The sequence below is a fragment of the Drosophila virilis genome, chromosome 4 (genome assembly GCF_030788295.1).
Source record: "Drosophila virilis strain 15010-1051.87 chromosome 4, Dvir_AGI_RSII-ME, whole genome shotgun sequence".
Lineage (NCBI taxonomy): Eukaryota > Metazoa > Arthropoda > Insecta > Diptera > Drosophilidae > Drosophila > Drosophila virilis.
In genome coordinates, this window is record NC_091546.1 from 5,853,690 (window position 1) to 5,873,914 (window position 20,225).

A 20,225-nucleotide genomic window follows, 5' to 3' on the forward strand; every position below is an offset into this window, starting at 1 on the left:
CCAAATGTCGAATCCGCAATCCAGCCACGACGGAAGTGTGTCGCAAAACGGAAGCGGAAGCAATTTTCATTTGCGTTGAGCTTAAATGGTGGCCGTTGTGGTCTCACACTCGGGGACAAACCAGCGGGCTCAGCTAACAGCAGCAGGAGCAGCATCTCCACATGCTGCACGACATGTTACAAGCATAATTCTAGTTGCCACACACTCTCACACACACACACACACACACACACACACACACACACACACACACACACACACACAAACACTCACATCCACACAATGGCGCATAATGGGCGGCAAGTGCGGCCAAGTGGCGACGCCCCAAGTAACCGCAAAACGTTGCAAGTGCCGCATTTTTATTTAATAAATTGCAACGCTGATTCGCATTGTCCCCTTCGTTTAGCTGCTGCTGTTGGCTTTACTTTTTGGTTTTCATATTATTTTTATTTGATTTTTCTAAACGATTTGCATTGGGGTTTTGTTTGTGGTAAGCGCGACACGTTGCTGTTAAAATTGTTTTACAATAAATTAAAGGTATCTCATTTTTATATTGCTTCCATTTAGTATTTTCTATAAACTGTGACACTTTATTACTGATTTATTGTTAAACTGTTTTGTTGTTGAACATAATTATAGTTTTAGTAGCTGTTAAAAAAGTTAAATACAATTCAGAGAACTGCCGCTTTATTTTGGTTTATGTTAAGTTAAATAAAAAAAATCGTTTGGGTTGACTGGTTGGGTTGTGAGCATTTAAATGATTGTTTTTTTTCTTGATTTTTTTCTTTTTTTTGTATATTAATATTGTTTAATTTTTATATTTCTTATATTTAATTGATTTTAATATATATGTGTTTAAAATCTATGCAACTAGCTACGTGCTAATTTTATATACCTTAGGCTTAAGATTATAATTTAACATTAGTTTTTGTTTTATTTTTCTTTTAATTGTAACCTAGCAAAACAGCGGCTGCTCAATTTTAAATCGCTAACGCCAAATATACAATTTGTATTTTTAGTTGGAAGAAGGAATTCCATTTAGTTTATGTTTGTTGTTTTATTTATATATACAAAATTTAGTTTTATCACATGTGAAATGTGTATTTAATTTTTTATTGTTTTGTTTTTATTATAAGTGTGCACAATGCTGTCCACTTTTTTATATACACACAGATGCAGAGTTATATGTTATAAAAAAATTGTTCAAAATCAAACTACAAATATTTTAATGAAACGCTGGTAATACGCTGCGTATGCGCAATATTTTCATTAACCGGAAAATGGCAGTACATATGTATGAAAATGCTAGCGATAAAATACGCTTGAAAACTTCAATCAGCCCAAATGAATTGTACATTGCCCAAATTCCCATTGTCTTAATTTATTTACGCTTATTTTTAATAAATTGTTGCAAGGCTCTGTCAAACTCAGCATGCATTTGTTTTTGCCAGGAAAGTGAGCGGGAGAGCGCAACACATGCGCGCCAATGATTAATGTACTTAATTACAAACTCAAATCCTAATTACTTTACTTCAATTTGACCCCAAAAATAATGCCCAGCGCACTGTCATTAATTATACGACCCGTTTGCCAACCATGCCACACTATGGCCATGGCTGTGGCTATGCAACCAGGCAACTCTCCTGCGACTTACGTCGGTGTCGTGCTCATCGTTTGCTTGGCAAACTTACCCGCTGATGCTGCGGTTGAGGCCGAGGCTGCTGCTGCTGCCAAGCCCCTGGGTCAGTTAACGCTGACCAGCGGCTCGAGCGTGCTGCTCAAATGCACCAGCTGCTGCTGCACCTCGCGCAGGCTGGCCAGGCTGCCCATCTGCTGCTGTTGCTGCTGCGGCGGCGGTGGTGGCAGCACGACAACCACAGATTCAGCGGGTCCAGACATTGGCATCGGCATCGGCATCGGCGATGGCGCGCCAGGAGGAATGACCGTTGCGGCAGCCGATGCCGCAGCCCGCGCCGTCGCTGTTCCAGTCGCACAGTTGCTGTTTGGCGAGTGCGATACACTGTACATCAGACTGCCCATGCTCGGATGCTGATGGATTTGGGCAACGACTGGCGGCGGCGGCGCTGGCGGCAATACAAGCTCATCAATGGTGCAAACGCGATCGTCAATGGGAAAGGTAAAGTTAATTTCCTTGCCGCCAGCATCCGCATTGTGTACGGTGGCACCCACATGAGACGGCGTGCTGCCATTTGCTGGACTCTGAATGTGACCATTTGTTGTGCCATTTGTTGTGCCATTTGTTGTTGGTGTTCCTGCTGTTGCCGCCGGCGACGTGGCTAGCGTTAGTGTGGTTGTTGTTGTCGGTGAGGTGCCATTGCCCAGCGTTGTTATTGTAGTTGCTTCCAAATTTTTTTCCAAGCACTTGCTATCGCCTGAGGAAAAAACAGCAGCCAGAGATGAGCCAGGCACAAAGAAAATGAGACAGTGTGAGCTGAATGCTAACGCATGGTATTAGGATGGGCGGAATTTACAAATGTAAGACCAAATAGGAGCTTAACTATAAAAATGATTTTTATACTTTATTATTATACTTATAAACTGTCATCCTAACTTCTAAATAACACTCGCTACAGAAAGCTTTGAGTTGAAATGCATTTGCGTGAACCTTATAAGAGATAAGTAATTGTTGTTGTCGCTGGAACTCAATAAAAGATAAATAATATTATAATAAATAATGTTATATTTATAGGATTATCAATTTAATTCCCAAATAAAGTTTTTTATTTTTATAATGTCGTACTATCAACATTAATTCTTATATAAAGTTTTTATGTTTACCAAACAATTTTATGTTTAATTTTTCTTCGCTTTGCTGTATTCTCATTTTCGTTTTCCTTTTTTTTTTTATTTTTGCTTAGCTCGAAGCTTCTGCATAAATTCGTATTTTTTTTAACTAGACTTTGAACTGACACAAACAGCTTCATGAATGTTTTGTTTCACTTGAAAAACTCGGTTATAAATATGCGCCCAGCTTATGGACAAGTAAAATTTGTGATGTGGGAGCGCAAACAATTCGAGAAGAATAAATTCATAATTGGCGAGCTGCTAAAATAAAATATTTTATATAACTTCTCTATAAAATTCAACAGGCTAATATAATATTTAATAATTGAATATGCATATGCACAAGCTGTCTGCTGCCTGCTGTCTGCACACAAGTAATATAATTTTTCAAAATTGTAGTTCTATTTAGCCCGACTGTAGCTATTTCTATGCCTATTCTTTATGCTATCCGGCATCACTGCTGCTCTTGCAGAGCCACTGTCAATAGTCACAGTCAGTGATGTGTTTTGAATGCCTCCGGTGTATTTGCAGTGTGTTCAACTCCGGCGGCATTCCTACGCTTGAATTTGTGAGCATGGCAGAGTTTTTGCCGTGCTTAAACAAAAATCGTTTTTTACGCTTTCTACGCTGTTCGCTTATCGAGGGAATCGAATGCGGTGTTGCAAAAGTTTTCGTTGCGACAGCCTTGGCGACCATTTTTTATTGTTTGCTAAAAACAAAAAACAAAAAAAAAAAAAAAAAACAGAAGAAAAACTGCAACAATTGCGCAAAATTCCAAAGTTTGCTTTGTTTTCCATTGGCGCTGCGTTTCCCTCGAGTGCGTTCTGCTGAATGGCCACGACCACGCTGGCCCCAGGGCCAATTTGTGCTAAGGTAACCAAGTTAGGCAGGTGTGTGCGCAAACATTAACGCCGGCCTCCAAGGTACGTAGGTCAGCTTGAAATTTATTTATTCCTCAATTAGGCAAGGGGCATGAAGGGAGAGGGGAGGGGGGGGGGGGCAAAAGGCTATTCGCCATAATGAAGCACGTACTTGTAATTAATTAAGTGCGGCTGCTTCTTTCTTTTTAATTTCGACAAAAATTGTACGTGCTAGCAAGAAGAAACATTTTTAAAAAAATACCTTTAAAGAGCACATAAATAGCCTGCTGTCTTAACAGGTAAAGCAAACAGACAGTTTTTCATTTCAACGCCTTGTCATTTGATCAGCCTTTGCTCAAACTTGGCGCATTGCCCAAAACGAATTAAGTATTACAACAGCTTAAGACGAGCAGCTCAGCCGTTCATCTTAGGCTTTAAATTGAGACTGCTTATTTGTGTGTTACTCGAGGTAAGTTTTATCTATATACTTACTGCCATTCAGATGATCCTCTCTGGTATAGTAGCGCGCGCGATTCTTGGAGAAACAGGCCACAAGTGATAAAATTATGACGGCAATTAGCACAAATATGATGCCACCCAGAATAGCCAGGGTATTAAGACCACCTGATATGAATACAAATAGAGATGTGGACAATTTTTAAAATTATTTAAATTAATTTGTTTAATATATAAGTTTTAAAATCAAAAGGTGAAGTGCGATTCAGCGCAGACTTAATATATATCATATTTTTTTAAATTCTTAAGCGTTTAGTTACACAACAGAATAAAATGAATAACAACACAAAAATTTGTTAGGTCAAAAAATGTTTAAAGAGCTGCAAATATTCAAATTCGAATCAGATAAAAAGAATCAAATAAAAGCCACTGATTGACTCGCCAAATTGGCCACTGACTTTTAATTGAAAACAGTTTCATTTGCTTACCATGTTCAAGAAAGTTATATGAAGTGCTTGCCGCATTCTGTTCCTCGTCGCTGATGTAATCGAGACACGTGTGCAGACCGCCAATGTCCAAATTAATTATTTCAGCGCCACGCAAACTTTTTGGCAGAAAGCAAATGGGATATGTATCCCATTTCCATTGCAGCTGTATAAATACAGATTGAAAATTGTATATATATTTATTTTCTGTAAGACATCATCAATCAGATGGGCTTTGAAAACTAATTGAAATTTGCAGCGAATGGGCTACGCGTCGTATGCGCATTATCCGATTTTAATTCAAATTGCATTTAACTTACTTGCCGCACGACATTTATCAATTTCCCCATGTGACATTCATCGCATATCAACGGATTGTTATCCAGTCGCACATTGCGTATACCCTGAATCCGCAGCGCCGTGTCCGCATTGATGCCGTATAATTGATTTCGCGATAAATCCAAAAACTGTGAATGCAGAGCGCAATAAAAAAAATAATGTATTTTCGAATGCTGAAAAACTATTTTGTCATTTGCTCTGTGAGTTTTGCTTATTAAATTGCAATTAGCTACAAATGCTGCCCAAACATTGGTAGCATTGTGTAATTGTTGGCTCCCAAACAATAAAACAAAACAACAAGGACAATGCCAAAGGCTTGACTGAAGTGTGCAACTGCTACACAATTAAATTCAATTAAAATGAAAGGCTTAATAGCTATCAACTGATTGTCGCTCTTGTGCCATAAATTTGCCATAGTCAACATGAAAACAAAAACAACAGAAATGTAGAGAGGCTTGAGTAGAGCGTGAGCTCAACTAGAAGATACTTGCTGTAGGGATCAAAAAAATGTATTTCATAAATTCATGTCTTTATTTAAGTTTAATAAATTGAATGCTTAATTTTCAAAATAACGAATATAATTGGTAGCTATTGTTATTTATGTTTATGAAGCTTAGCCGATTTTATTTGGGTTAGAAAAAATGTTATGCATGCTCCTTTATGTGTTTATTGAAGGAAACTTTCTATATATTAATTTGACAGATCTTGGAAATAATTAATTCAATTTATCTAGATTATACACAAATTATTGAATCTTAAGCTGTCCCATTTTGCGTGCAACACCATTTAGCACATTTTCTGTGTAAAGGGTATAGCCATGATATCGCAACTATGAACACAATACAGAGATGAGGTAGACAGAGAGGGAGTGAGATGTAGATAGAAAGTGACACGAAGGAAGCACGTACAAGGACACAAACGGACAGCACAGAAGAGACTGCGACCAAGTTGGTGTAGGCACAGTTGCGAAATGAAATGAAACTAAAAGGGGTTTTCGGGACTTGTTGTCGGAGTTGTGCGATTTGCAGTTGCAGAAACAGAAACAGAAACGGCAACGGGAAATGGTGAATGCTAACGAAAACTGCAAACAGGCAGCGATGTCATTTTGTCATTCAGACACTGTTGCTCGTTGAAATAATTTGCAATTGGCCAAAAAGTTATCAACAGACAAATAAATACACAATTGCCAGCACACACAAGGACAACAAAAGCTTTCAAGAAAAATAACAATGGCTTGCACACGGAGGTGTGGCAGGCAATAACTTCTGCTAGATGCATTCAATCACTGGGAAACTTACCTCAAGCTCACGGCACGAATCGATAACCTGCAATGCCATGTTATCCAATGAATTACCCGAGATATTCAAATAACGCAATTGTCGGAATGGCGATAACAAACCCACAGGCAGCTGACCCATATCCGCAATGGCCAAATGCGTTAGCTCCGGTATCAGCTACAAGATATAATACAATTTCAACATTAATTGATGGATTACCACTCACTCAATCACGATGTCTTCAGACTAGGAGAGAGCTTGCAACTTATAGAATATAATCAGCTTTAGTTAGATTAAGTTAAAAGGTTCAGTTTGTGGCAAGCAAAAGAATTTTACTTCTTTTCATGCTGCTTTTAAATTATTTTTATTTTCAAAGACGAAATGTTCGCAAACGAACAGTTGGCTAAGTCGGACCAGAAATAATTAAATTAACTTTTAACTGTCAAAATAAGTGCTTCAAATATTTGGCTTTATTGCGTTGATATTGCGTTACAAGAGAAAAACGCGGTTGTTTTGTCTGAACGTTGCAATTTTTAAGCATGATTATGTTAAACTGATTGCTAACTTTGACAGGCAAAGAAAATATTAAAGCCTTAGACTATGATAACCAATTAAAATAACTTTAGAGCTCACCTCGAATGTCTCATGCATATCCCTCAAGTCCATGAGAACATTTCCGCTTATGTTAAGCACCCTCAAGTTGCTTAGGCTGCGCACGGACTGCGGTTCCAGACGCACCAGCTTATTGTAGGAGAGATCCAGAAATGTTAGATTGGTCAGCTGCAGGAACGAATCGTTTGGCACTTTGGCCAAGCGATTGTACGATAAATCTAAAAGGCAAAAAAAAAGACGGAAAGGAAATGGGCAAATGAGTGAGTTTGCTAGAAGCTAAATGACTATAATTTCAATGGCGCACCCAAGTGATTAAGACTTTTCTGCATGCGAAAGAGTTGGTCCACGACCACAGACAATTGATTGCCGTCGAGTAAAACTTTTGTGAGACGCTTCACGTCGCGAAATTCATCCTTGTCAAGGAATTTGAACTGCAAAGAGGAAAAAAAAAACATAGAAAATAATTGGAAAATGGTTGAACAGTTTCGAAACGGGTTGACGACAAACCTCGTTGCGTCCCAAATCCAATTCGCTTAAAAGCGGCAATAAATTGTACAATTGCGGATTGATTTTTTTCAGTTGACAATTGCGGCATTTGAGTACTTTCAGCTCCTGGAAACCGAGCAGGGTGAGAGAACGATAGAAGTGAGTTGAGGAAAGTGCGTACAGTTACGAGTTGCTGTTCGCAGTTGTTGTGTTTACTTACGGGCACATCGCGAAAGACATCCGGCTGTAAATCCTGAAGCGGATTTCCGCTCAAGTCCAGGTACTTGAGTCTAGTCAGCATGAAGAAATTGCGCTGCACGAGCTCCACAATCGAGTTGTCAGCCAAATTAAGACGTCGCAGATCCTGCCCCAAAGAGTTATGCAGTTGCGAAAGTTTATTACGGCACGCACCAAATTAATAATATTTCATGAGACCCCAAAGCAAAATTCATGGCTAATAATTCATAAATCAGAACGGGCAGAAACACAGCCAGAGCTCTGCTGCGGACCGGAAACTGCCGAAAAAGATAAGTTTCCAACGCTGCTGCAGAGGAACACAGAGTTGCTGTTTCGGGCTGAGAGGAAGTCAACAGCAACGGGGAAAACAAAATCGAAAGCAAATTGAAGACAACGCACCAAGTTTTGTGCACTGGCACTTCCGCCAGGCAAAAGGAGCGGCAACTGCAGCAAACTTAAATTCAAGCACGTAGAACTTTCGTTTGCCCCAAAATGTAGGCAACAATATTTGGTGCAGGCTATTAAAAATTCCATGATATTTATTACAAAGTGGCTCAAAGCAAAGACAAAACTATGCAGTCGAGAACTGCGCTAATATTTGATTTAGTATTCCTACTTTGAGGACGCGCAGCACGCGGCCCATCAAACCAAGAAGATTTGAATGATATTATATTGGAACTGAAAGCATCTTAAGTGGGAAATAAACAGAACTTCCAAGAATTCTTCATTTTGCAGTTATTTTTTAAAATTATTTTTACTGTTGGTTCATTCCAAAAATGTTTTCGGAATCGTTTGATAAATGGAATTCAATATTAAAATGCTGATGCGCACATTTTGTATTGCTGCATTCCGTAGGTGGTCGATTTTCGGGAGTACGAGCGCTGATTATTGTTTCAAATTCTTGAAAAATATATAGCGAACATTGCTGAAAAGTTCAATTTAATCGCGAGTTTAGTCTAGGGTAGCTATGACAGTTGGCAAAGTTATGTCTGCGGTAAATTTATAAGCCATGATATATTACAGTACAACAGTTAAAGCCCAGAGGAACAAAGAACAGATACAAGGGTTATATATATATATTTTTTTAAACTTCAGCGTTCGCTCTATGTTCCAATGAACTTTCACTTTAATTATTCATGAAAAAAAGGGTATTGTGGTATATATGCTTTTTAACTGCGCTGATAATAATAAATAAAAAACAATACCATGCAACTACTCACCATCAGATGGCGAAATGTTGAGCTGGCCATTCGTAAAATTTTATTTTTTGATAAATCCAATTCATGCAGATTATCCTGACCGCGAAAGTTATTCTCCGTAATGTTTGTTATGTTATTCTTCGATAGATCTGCTCCCGTCCACAGCCGTTGGCGTATATATTCGTATATTTGTGTATTATTGATTGTATTTCATCAGCAGTTGTTGAACGCATAAAAGTATGCAACAGTTTTTTGTGGGCGAGAAAAAATGGAAAATGGCATTATTATACGATATATGCAGCGTACACAATTGTTGGTCGAACTGCAACTTTTAATAACCACAAAGGACTTAAGTTGCTTATCATTTTGTAAATATTTACGTTGTAGCAATCGAAAGATTAAAAACAGTACAGTTCAATGCACAAAAAAGTGAATAAAACTATAATCAAAAAACAAAAGAACATAGAACAACCAAAAACAAAAAGAAACAGAAATATCGAAAATAAAAGAAACTTTTAAGCAAACTGCAGGAAAAGCTGCGCAGACAAAAGTATTTCAACTTGTATACATTGCCCCATTTGAAGGAAAAAGTTGCCACAGATAAAGCACAGAGCACAAAACACATTACACATACGCCCCTTTGTCTAGGCAACATGAGTAGCATTTTTAGCTGAATGCTAGAAGAGAGAATTTTGCTCTAGTTGCTGCCATTGTTTCGGCAACAGGAGTCGAGGTAGTAGCAGGAAGCTATTGCAGAGTTGGCTGCAGCTTGCCACGCCTACTTAAACATTTTAAACATTTGCCAAAATTAATTTAAATAGAAACGGCGGGCGGACGAAAAAAAAGAGAATGCCATTTGTTGCCCGACTAGAGGCAACATTTTTAACTGCAGCAACAACTTTTTTCTCTGCATGTTCAAGTCAATCTCTGTGTGTGTTTGTGTTTTATGTCGACATTTGGCTCTTGGCAAGCAGCTGGGGTAAAAAACAAAGATTCGGGTATGTAAATAATTGGAGGACCCAGGCACCGTGTTTGCCATACCCATTGCCCCGTTCAGCAAACAGACAACGGCGCACATAAAACACAAATAAACAAGTTGGAAAGCGCTGAGCGATATCGACGCATTGCCTGGTTGACTTTTACTTTTGATTTTTGGCCCAATCTTATTTTATTTCTGGGTTGCCTTTCGCTGTTTGGCGCATCAATTTCAATTTTATTGACAAACAAGGAGTCAGAAGTTCCCTACAGCGAAGGCTTAAATACTCTTCTTTGATGAAAGCCAAGTCAGTTAAGATTTTGTGTCTGTTAAAGTATATTTATATTTTTTTTGTAGATGTACATTGTATTGCAAGCAAGCAGTGTACGACATCTTCAAGAGCAGACTTATCTTGGCCGCGATAAGTACATGGCGTTAGATAACACTTAATCTGAGCAAGTTTGCGTCTTTTAAGCCCTTATGTGATAATTAATTTTGCAAAACAAATCACAGGAGAATAAATATGAAAATGGCAGCCGCGCTTTACAAGTGTTGGCTGCCAACATTACACAACACTTTCTTGTAAAATGCAAGACTAAAGTGTGACATAATATAAGAATAGTATTTTACAACACTGTCAAGCTTTTGCTAAGTCACGACAGGTAGCGACTCAGGCTGTCGCACAAAACCGAGTTATAATTTTACACAAGCGTATTTGGACTTGTTTAACAGTGAGATCTATTCGCCGCAAGACATGCGAGGAAATAAGAATACCCTATCGATGGGATAACTTGGTGCTGTCGACCGCATCGACGGCGCTCATTTAACATTTTGCGACGCGCACTTTTATTTGCGTTGGCTTTTACGAGGCTGCAGGACAACCGCAACGGTTGCCCGCGTCCTGCGTTCTACGTCCTGGTCGCCCGTTTGATTGTATTATTTGCATATCGCTGCGCGCTGTTTTAACTACGCGCAGCTGCTTAAATTGAAATCGCTGCCCGGGCTTTTATGCGTACGTAAAACAAATGGTGATTTTTAGTAGGATGCTATAAAGAATTGATTACTCACCTAATATGCGCAGATATTTAAGGCCCCAAAAGGACTCGGCCCCGATCGCCGGCAGATTCGAATCGGTGATGCGTAGCACTTGCAGCTGCATAAACTGACGCAATGCCGGTCCAATTGTTATGGTGTTTCGTGGTCCACGTATAATAATTACCTTGACATCAATGTCCAGCTGATTGGCGGATAAAGAGCTTAGCCCGCCTGCAAGCAAATGTAAATTTAAATGAAGGTCAACTAGGCGTAACTCAAACTTAATTTGAACGCTGCTCTATTCACGGTGATAAACATGAAATTTATGCAGCATGGCAACAATAACTAAGGTTAACAATGCCAACAAGATCATTAACTGCAGAACGCAACCTTCCCTTTTGCATGCAAACAATGTGCGCATTTTAGTGTGCTACAACTAAAATGTACGAAAAAAACCTCACGCCATTTCCAGTTTCCAGTTACCAGTTACCAGTTTTTCGTTATCCTTAACAACTGGGGTCTCACGCCCCAAACCCGCTCTTCATTTGTATGGCATACTATTGTGTAATCGCAGTCGTTGTCGACTTTTATTATATTCTCGTACTGCATTATATTTGTATGTATCCATGTGTGTGTGTGTGTGTGTGTGTGTCTGTGGTTGTTGTTGCATTATTATGTGCTCATTGTATTGTTGGGGCCAGCATTTGTTATATGACCCGAGCTCTCTGCGGGAATTTTCATAAAAAATGCAAGGCATTAACACTGATTGTAACATATTTTAACGCGTTTGCAATTTTGTTGGCATTTACGAGCACTGTTGCAGTATTGTAAGCGCAACAAAGAAGGGGTCAGGGGTGACGACCTGAAAGTCTAAAGCGAAAATGATGCTGCTTATTAACAGCATGAGTTAAATTGTCCTTTAATATTTGTATTCAAATATTTTAATTGGTTTGAAGAAATGTTAACAAGAAATAAGATTAGCAAAAGTTTTTTAGAAGACTACAAAATCGTTTTCCTTTTTCCGCTTTTTCACAAGTTTTATTAAAGTTACTTTATTATTTTCAACTGCATTTGCTTTTACTTGGCAACTATTACCCAACAATACTTGTCATTATGATACAAAATCGTTGTCAAAAATCTTTAACTAATATAAATTAATAGGTGTTAGTTCAGCATAGTAAATAACGAACGTAAAACAGTTTAAATAAATACCCTAAATGAATATCTTCTATTGAGGCTGAATAATCTTTAAAATTGAAACTCATTTCGTTGTCTTACTGCCAATGACAGCAGCAGCTCGAATGCTTAGCCGTGCCGTAGTTATTGTGCCAAAGATTTGGGAAATGAATTTAAAACGACAATGGCATCACATTCAAAGCATCACATTCAAGGACTCAAGGACTTACAATGTGTGCGCTAACCAAACAAGCGTTAAATTGAAATTATAGATTTCTCTGGCTGCACGAAGATGCCAGAGCACTCGCTACACGACGGCAAATGACAGTTGAACAAATTGAAATTGCCCGAAAATTTAAAGGGGGAAAACGAGACTGGCTATGCTTTAAAAATGAGTACTCGTTAATACTCGTATACGCAACGAAAACCACTCGAAGTTCTTATTCTGTGAGTGTGCTCGGCATTTACAAATCGGAGTATTAATAACTGACCAACTGGCAGCTGGCAAATCCTTGAATATTACGTGTAGCTCTGCAATTATGATGTTACCCTAATGATGCTGCAGAAACACTCACATTGACCGCAACTATGGATTACATGGTGCATGCTCGCAATATACTTGCATAATTTGCGTACATTTTGCTTCGCTCTTTTTTATTTACGTTATTTTTTTTTTTTGTTTTTCATTCATCCCAGCACCTATTGCGCATATTGGTTCACTTACCTTTTGTGCAGATGGCCTGATAACGATCCAAATCATCAATGCTACAGCTGCATTCTACGGGGCACTTCCTGCTCGTATTGCTGAACATGGCCGGCATTATGCACAGGCTGAACAGCAGCCACTTCACCAGCATCTGTGATATACAAAACAAACTTGTTTACAGATTTCTATTTCTTTTCCATTCAGTTTTGTTGCTGTGTGAGTGCCAATTAGTGGGGGTTTTAATTACAGCTAAACACTTGTCCACAGTCGAAACTAATTCAACTTTTAGAACACCCCCATTGTTAGCTCTTGCCATACACTTACTGTGGGTATTCGCAACTTTCTAATGAAATTTGTCTTTGTTCCATGTTGTTCCATTTAGCTGTCGTTTACACACAAAGCTTAAATTCGTTAGAATAAAAATTAAAATATATAAAATAATATAAAAAATAAAGTACTAAAAGAATAGAATAATAGAATAATTTAAATTATAGACATTCTGAATGATTAATAAATAAATATATAAGGTTATAAATGCTCACATTAATTTATCCCTCGAAGCGTTTAGCTTAAGTAGGCGAAAAATTAGTTTTTTTAAAACAAATAATATAATATGTTATAACTTTTAAGTTAAATTATTTGTCTGGAACTGTATAAAATTGTCCCCTAACCCAAAAGGATTACTATTATTTCTTGTTTTATATATCTGCTGCTGTTGCTAATCTATTTATAAAACCACACGCTCATGCACTCGGACAAACACATACATACACACACACACATACTCACAAACTTTCAATTTGGAATCAACGTGGTGTCATCTGTTGACATAGTTACACACACTTTTTGTTGCAGTTGTTACTTTACCAGTTGTTGTTGCTGTCTGTTGTTTTACTTTACACAAATGTATACACATGTTAGTGTTTGGTTAGTTGTGTGTGTGTGTGTGTGTGTGTGTGTATGTGTATGCGTGAGTTGCGTATACGCCATGTTTGACCTCAGTGATTTGTGGTCGCCATCTCTGGACACTAGTATGCTCGGCGATAAACTGCGGTGGTCTCGTGGCGCTTGCCGCAGAACTGCGCGCTCTGCATAAATTAGCCGCAGCACACAATGCGGTTAAAGAAACGAACTCAAAAATAAGCCCGAAATTATAATGCGCTCCCCGCTTACCCCTCTCTCACTCTCTCTCATGGTGTTTGGGGACACACTCAATTTGCCTGAAATCCAAATATGCGTAAGCGTTTCGGCTGTAACTGCAACATGAAACTTGCATATGTAATTTTCAAAGGAATTTTCCTTTTTGATTTTTCTCTATTTTCCTTGTTGGTGTGTGTGTGTGTGTGTGTGCCCCTTGGCTTTGTGCAGGCATTGCCGGAAAATGTGAAAGCCGCAGGATTTATGTGCAGCATATTTTTCATTTTACTGAGCCAGCAAGCGGCTGGCAGGCAGCAAACTGTCAAGTTTCCGGCTCATCGTCGGCACCTTATGCATTGTGCGCGTTGGATTTGTTGTCAGGATATTGCTGCTGGGCGCTGGGTTGAGTAATATTTCTGCAAAGTTGTTGCGGTAAAAGTGAAAAATTGCGACAGCAGCCGACGACGATGCCAGCGCCGATGTCGACGCCGATGCTGCCTTGCGGCAACAATGGCAGCGGGACAGCTTTCTTGAGTTACGTCTGTTGCGCCCAAAAAACTTCTTTCCATATTCTCAATTTCCAAGTGCTTTCTTCGGCACACTCAATTTAACTTGTGGCATGATTCACAATAAACTCCAAAAGTGCATTTAAAAGTAAAGCAAGTTTGGTAAAATATGCTGTAGGAGTTTGTTATTCACACTGGAATTGGATTTTTAATCGGTGCATGTGCCCAATTTCGGCATATGTATATTATATGATTACATTAACAAAAAAAATAGTAGTTTATTTAAGTAATTAAATAAGAGGAAGAGAGAAATATTATTTTCCATGCAAAACACAAAGTAACAAAAAAAAAAAAAGACTTGAAAAATGATATACAGAGATAAAAATATAAAACTTTGTGTATTTTTCAATTGTACAAGCGTTAAACCAAAGTTATTCTTATACGATTTTATATTAATGGAACTATCAGGAAACTATTTCACTGTAACTTAACAACAAACTTCAGATAAATAAATTCGTTTAGCAAAAATTAATCAGCTTAAAATGAAAACTTTATACAGTTGAGGCCCGCATCAGAGCGGCTAACCAGAAGTCAGCATCTGTCAAACTCGTTAAGGGAACTGCAGATTTGTGAGCAGGCCGCACGCCAGCCACGCCTTCGAATATACACACACACACACACACACATAAACACACACAGATGCACACAAGCATACAGACGAACACATTTAGTTAAATGGAAGCTAACCGCGCTGCCAGCTGACGTTCTACACGCTCCATTTGGACTTTGGCAAACTTTGTTTGCGTTCTGGGCCGCCGCTTGGCATTGCCGGTCGAGCACATGGCGCACGCGAATTGGCCAGGCAGGCAGGCAGGCAGGAATAGAGAAAAGTAGCAGAGCAGGAGTGTAAAGAGCTGCGGATGACGCACGGGGCACTTGGCTAAAGTAGTTGTTGATATCAGCTTTCAGCGTGCATATTTCTTGGTTACTTTGCCCATTCGCTTTTCGTGCTATTTAAACACTGAGAAATCGTTGGGGCCATTTGCCTATGCGAATGCAAACAGAATGCCGGAAGCAGTCAGCTAACCAAGTGATATAAGAATCAGGAGGTGCGGCATTGGGCTTAAGCTTCGCAGAACTAAATTACTCATACGCCGCTTGGGACAGTTACAGTTTCAAGTAGCAGGGCAGTAGGGGCCGGCGGATGCGGCCATTTAATACGTGCGCTACTTTTGTAATTGAATATGATAAATCAAACCGAAAAGTTACTCCATGTCGAGTGTGGTCGGAAGTGGTCGAGCTGTGATATGCCCCGCTTGTTGGCCTTGTTTTTGAACTCGCCTTTTTGCTGGGCTTCTCTCTCCGCTTGTTGGCCTATCGAGTTACGTGCTGTGCAAATGTATTCATTTACTTTTTGATTTGAAGAGCTCAATTGTATTAAATTTGATGCTTAAACCATGTTTTGTTTTAGCATACAATTCAATACATGGCTGGATTTGTGTCCTCGTTTAGGGGGCGGCCAGTTCCGCTGACCGTCGAGCCAACATTAAAATTCATGAACACATTTATTGCCAATTACCACAAGGCCTGCGGCACGTTTTATATAGAGAGCAGTAGCTGGCTAAAACTCCATACACACACGCTTACACACCCACATAGGCTTCTCCCTTGCCTCTTCTGCATTTGCAATGTTCTGTCCAATTCTCTGATTTGGCAGCAAATGTTGCGGCCGACATCTGTTTTTTTTTTTTTTGCTTTGACCTTTTTGTTGCCTTTTATTCGATTTTGCGCTTTTCCCAAACGTCTTTTTTTTCGCACACACAAATTGATAAATTAGATTTACGCTCGAGAAATTATATTACAATATAATATATTTTGGGATTGTAGATTTGTGTTTTGTTATTGTATTTTGCAGCCAAGCTCTTTTTCTTTAATAGCCAAGTGATTTTAAAGCGCAACATTTTATAAATTCGGCCTGCACTTTTATTTATGGCTTCGCTGCGTGTTCTGGCTGCATGAGTAGTTGGCTCAGCTCAAAAAAAAGTGTTCAATTATGCGCAGACATTAAATGGGTTGCAATTTATTATAAAAAATGTATGCTGATTGGGCAGAAATTTGTGTGAATTCAAAAAATGTAAGCTCGATATGTTGAAAAATTTAATTTAGGCTTTTCGAATTAAATTGCGAAACTGTTAAAAAGATTTAGTATAGAATTTAAATGAATAAAAACATAAAAAAAATTGATATTTAAGGTAATAGATTATATAAAAATAATTTAATAAATGTTGTTAAATAAAATTTTCAAAAAACATTAAAGATAAAAGATCGTGGTGCCATAATTAAACTTGGAGTTAACAGAGGTATGGCCTAATATTCTCATCGAAGTAAACTCTTCTTATTATCTATTTATTATTTTTTATAAGCCATTGCTCAATTTAATCAAGGATGAAAACGGTTTGCCATAAAAGTGTCAATAGCTGGCTAAGATAGCTTGAAAAACGAATATATAATCAATGCATAAAATAAGTTTTCCATTTCAGCCTTATAATATTGTGATATGATTTGGACAATCTTAACATATTTCTAGCTTGAAACAAAAATCTATGCCAAGTTTCAAGCTAAAATACATTTTTACAGTTTTCTTTTTACATTTTACATTGCTGTTTCGGACTTAACTAAAAATCAACTACCAATATCCACCCACGAGCTGTTTAGATACTGTCCGTATAGTATTTCTTTGGCATCCTTCAATTGGCTTGCAGCACGCACTTGACGCATGGCCACCATAGTTGCAGCTTGTTGCAAGCAGTTCAGCAGCTTTGCGGCATTTGCAATTCAATTAAACTAAAGCAAAAGACCGAAGGCAGCAACAGCAACAGCAGCAGCAAGAGATGAAGTAGTGAATGTTGATGATACTTTTGCTGCGTTTCTTGCCAGATTTTCAGAGGGTGCAGTGGATGCAGGCAGGCGGCGGGCGTGGCTATTGTGAGTGGAATCACTGGCGTGAAGCGTTAAAAATGCAATCAAAAGACAACAAAGGAAACCTGCGACCGTGACCAGTGCTGCAGGTAGGAAATAAGCGACTGGGCTGGCAACTGACACTGAAACGGGTTGCCCAGCTAAGAAAACCGCGATTAACAACAACAACAAAAAAAACACAACAACAACATCAACAATAACGACAATAACATTGAGAGCTCTGACGTGGTCCACGCTGTCGGCATTTCAGTTGAAATTTGATATCTTGCAGCGGGTCTTGGGTTCTGCCAGTGAAATCTGAAACAGTTGCCACGAATTTTGGTGAAGGGTCCTGCCACACAAATGCTGCGCAAAACTTAAAGCTTTGCAGACATTACACACACGCATACTTCATTTACTTTGGCTCAGTCAGGCTTAATGCCTTAAATGAACTTTCGTGTAGTTGGTGGTGCTGCTGCTGGTGGTTTCAGCAGTGGTCAAGGTGTGGCTGAGAGGCTTTGGGAGCCTTTTAGGCATCATTGAGTCAAAAGATTGCTGCTCATTTGCCGTGCTTAATTGGCCAGTGTCAGCTTAATGTCGTCTGCGTACTTCCACTTCCGCATTGGACGAACACACACACACTCACTCTAACGTAGGCAGGCACACATCTTGGCGGGCGTGGCTAGTTGGTAGCCACATTAGGCTCAGCTCATAGTCAAAGGCAAAGCCGCACAAGCTAATCGCATCGACCAAATGACCCAAAAAATAAGCGACAAATGCAGCAGCCCACTGCACGCACACAAAGCGAGGGCTGGAGAGAGTTTGAGAGAGAGTGATATATAGATATATACTCCCACCCACACGCAGCCACACACCCACACAATTTATATATGTATGTGTCCTTATGTCTACACGAAGCAATTACACGCAAAATTCCCACGCCGGGCGTGCAAATAAATCAAATAAAAAACATTTTTACTAGCAAAAATACACACAAGTGGTCCAAATGGTCCACCAATAGTGGGCGTGTTCGCTTTTGAGTAAACACATGTATTTTTGGCAATTACAACATTTGTGTAAAAACCAAAAAAATAAAAGGAACAATTGAAAGTCCATTGGCGTCCAGCCCTGCATCTGCTGACGACAGTTTGGTTTTCTTGTCAAGCCCACAAATGGCCAGCTCGGCTTAAAGCCCTAGAGTGTTCGAACCGCCCTTGGCGGTTTGCAGAGCCGGGCTTTATGTGTGGCCAAAGCAACTAGCACGTTGCCTTGCCCCACAGCACTAGCAGCCACTGGCATCGCATGCACCGCACGTTCTGCAACTAATCGCTCAAGTCTTTTATGCCCGGCCAATAGCTGGCCAAGTGGAGGCAGCGGCCGCTTCGTGACCATGCGGCGTGCTATGTCTATCATCCTGTGGCTGCTGCTGCTGTTGCTGGTGCTGCTGTTCCACTTTGTGGCGTGGCATAATCACGCGTCGCTGGCACTTTGCTCAATCCGAGCAGCTTACTGATGCTTCAGCCGCCTGCCTGCTTGCCTCCCTGCCATTCTGGTCTTTTATACTGAAATTGATAAAAATGTTTGGCCTGCTCTTCTCGGCGCGCACACGTGTGGATTCTAAATCGCAATATTTAAGATAGAGCAAAAGACAGTGAGCAAAAGATTTTTGGAAAGCTATCGAGGGCGACTATAAATCGGTTATGACGGTCTCCTCTTGTAATATTCAAGTGGAATCTTCTGCTAAATTTCGACAGCAAAAATGAATTAAAAGCTTAAATTACTTAACAGACAAATGAAATTACTTATATATTCAAAATCTAAATATCATAGCAATGATTACATGACACAGCTCTTAACTCCTCTGGTAGATGAGAGACAACTTTGGTTGTATTTTAGTAAAAATTATTTATTAATAAAATGGTGAAGGTCTTAAAAATGAAGGGGTTTCCCTTACTAAAGCATTTATTTAAGCTTTATATATCGAAAGCAACAACATATTCTTAAAAGTCACATTTTGTAAAAATATCAAAAAAAAAAAAAATGTACACTCAAAAGAAAACTTTTTGTCAGCTGATTATAAATTATCCCAGCAAATGTATAAATCGAGCAAAATGAGTACATCATTTATCATAATTAACCACAGATATATATTTTTTATTTATTATAACAATAAAGGAGCACCAGCTTCCAGGAAAGTTTAATTTCAATAGTTTTATTTCGCCTGCTTTAATGCTGTGTAAAACAATTTTGTGTGGACTGCGGAGGAAAGAGTTTTGCTATATATACTGATTTATTTAAATGCACTTTGTGCATGGGAGAGATTTAATATTTAATGCATTTTAATGTCACTTGAGCTGACAACGCACATTATAGGGGCTTTATTTTAATTCAATTGCCATTGCAGTTGCAGTCGAAGCGCTTTTGTTTAACTTTGGTCCAGTAAATGTTTTCAAAATTATGCAAATTTCTCACTGCGCAGCAATTGTTTGTACATTTCTGTAAAACTATAAAACTATTTTTTGTTTTTTTGTTTATAGCTTGTCGTAACTTATTTGCAAGAATAAGCACATGTAGTTGTAGCTGCTTATTAATGCTAACGATAGCTTTGAATGAAATTCAATGTAAGCCAAAAACAAAAACTCGAAACTTTTTAGCACCAAATTGTTTTCGTTTTTATATTTGAACAATTTAAAGTTTGAAAGTCAAGAAAGACAAGCCGTTGAGTTTAGCCAGCCGGAAAAGTTTGCGATTTGACAGTCGCAGTGAGAACTGCAGAGCGAAAGTGCGAGCGGGGAAGTGAAGTATACAAAAGGGTTTAAGGCGCCAATTTGTAGATTACAAAAAAAGAGAACAGCAAAAGAAAATCCCGTGGTGTATAGTTTTTCCTTAACTTTTACAGCCTGAAATCTTGGCTTTTCTCGCCTCAGCCATAGTTGGTTGCAAACTTTTTCACGAGCTCTTAAATTTCTGTAGCA

At 38.9% G+C, this 20,225-nt stretch overlaps 1 protein-coding gene across 2 annotated transcripts in view; it reads right to left on the reverse strand.

Annotated features, from left to right (window-relative positions):
- Positions 1-471: 471 nt before the first annotated feature.
- rdo (reduced ocelli) overlaps positions 472-20,225 on the reverse strand; it is a 60,850-nt gene continuing 41,096 nt past the window's right edge. Inside the window, exons 4-16 of one of the 2 annotated variants that reach the window (XM_015173038.3) lie at positions 12,974-13,050; positions 12,668-12,800; positions 10,801-10,998; positions 8,778-8,905; positions 7,541-7,684; positions 7,342-7,446; positions 7,139-7,265; positions 6,856-7,052; positions 6,244-6,399; positions 4,927-5,073; positions 4,610-4,772; positions 4,158-4,289; positions 472-2,393 (exon numbers count right to left, since the gene is read on the reverse strand). In XM_015173038.3, the coding sequence (XP_015028524.1) occupies positions 1,744-2,393; positions 4,158-4,289; positions 4,610-4,772; positions 4,927-5,073; positions 6,244-6,399; positions 6,856-7,052; positions 7,139-7,265; positions 7,342-7,446; positions 7,541-7,684; positions 8,778-8,905; positions 10,801-10,998; positions 12,668-12,800; positions 12,974-13,027 (2,334 nt within the window). In that variant the 5' untranslated portion in view covers positions 13,028-13,050 and the 3' untranslated portion in view covers positions 472-1,743. The remainder of the gene's footprint in view (positions 2,394-4,157; positions 4,290-4,609; positions 4,773-4,926; positions 5,074-6,243; positions 6,400-6,855; positions 7,053-7,138; positions 7,266-7,341; positions 7,447-7,540; positions 7,685-8,777; positions 8,906-10,800; positions 10,999-12,667; positions 12,801-12,973; positions 13,051-20,225) is intronic. The other variant, XM_015173037.3, reaches the window with a different exon arrangement.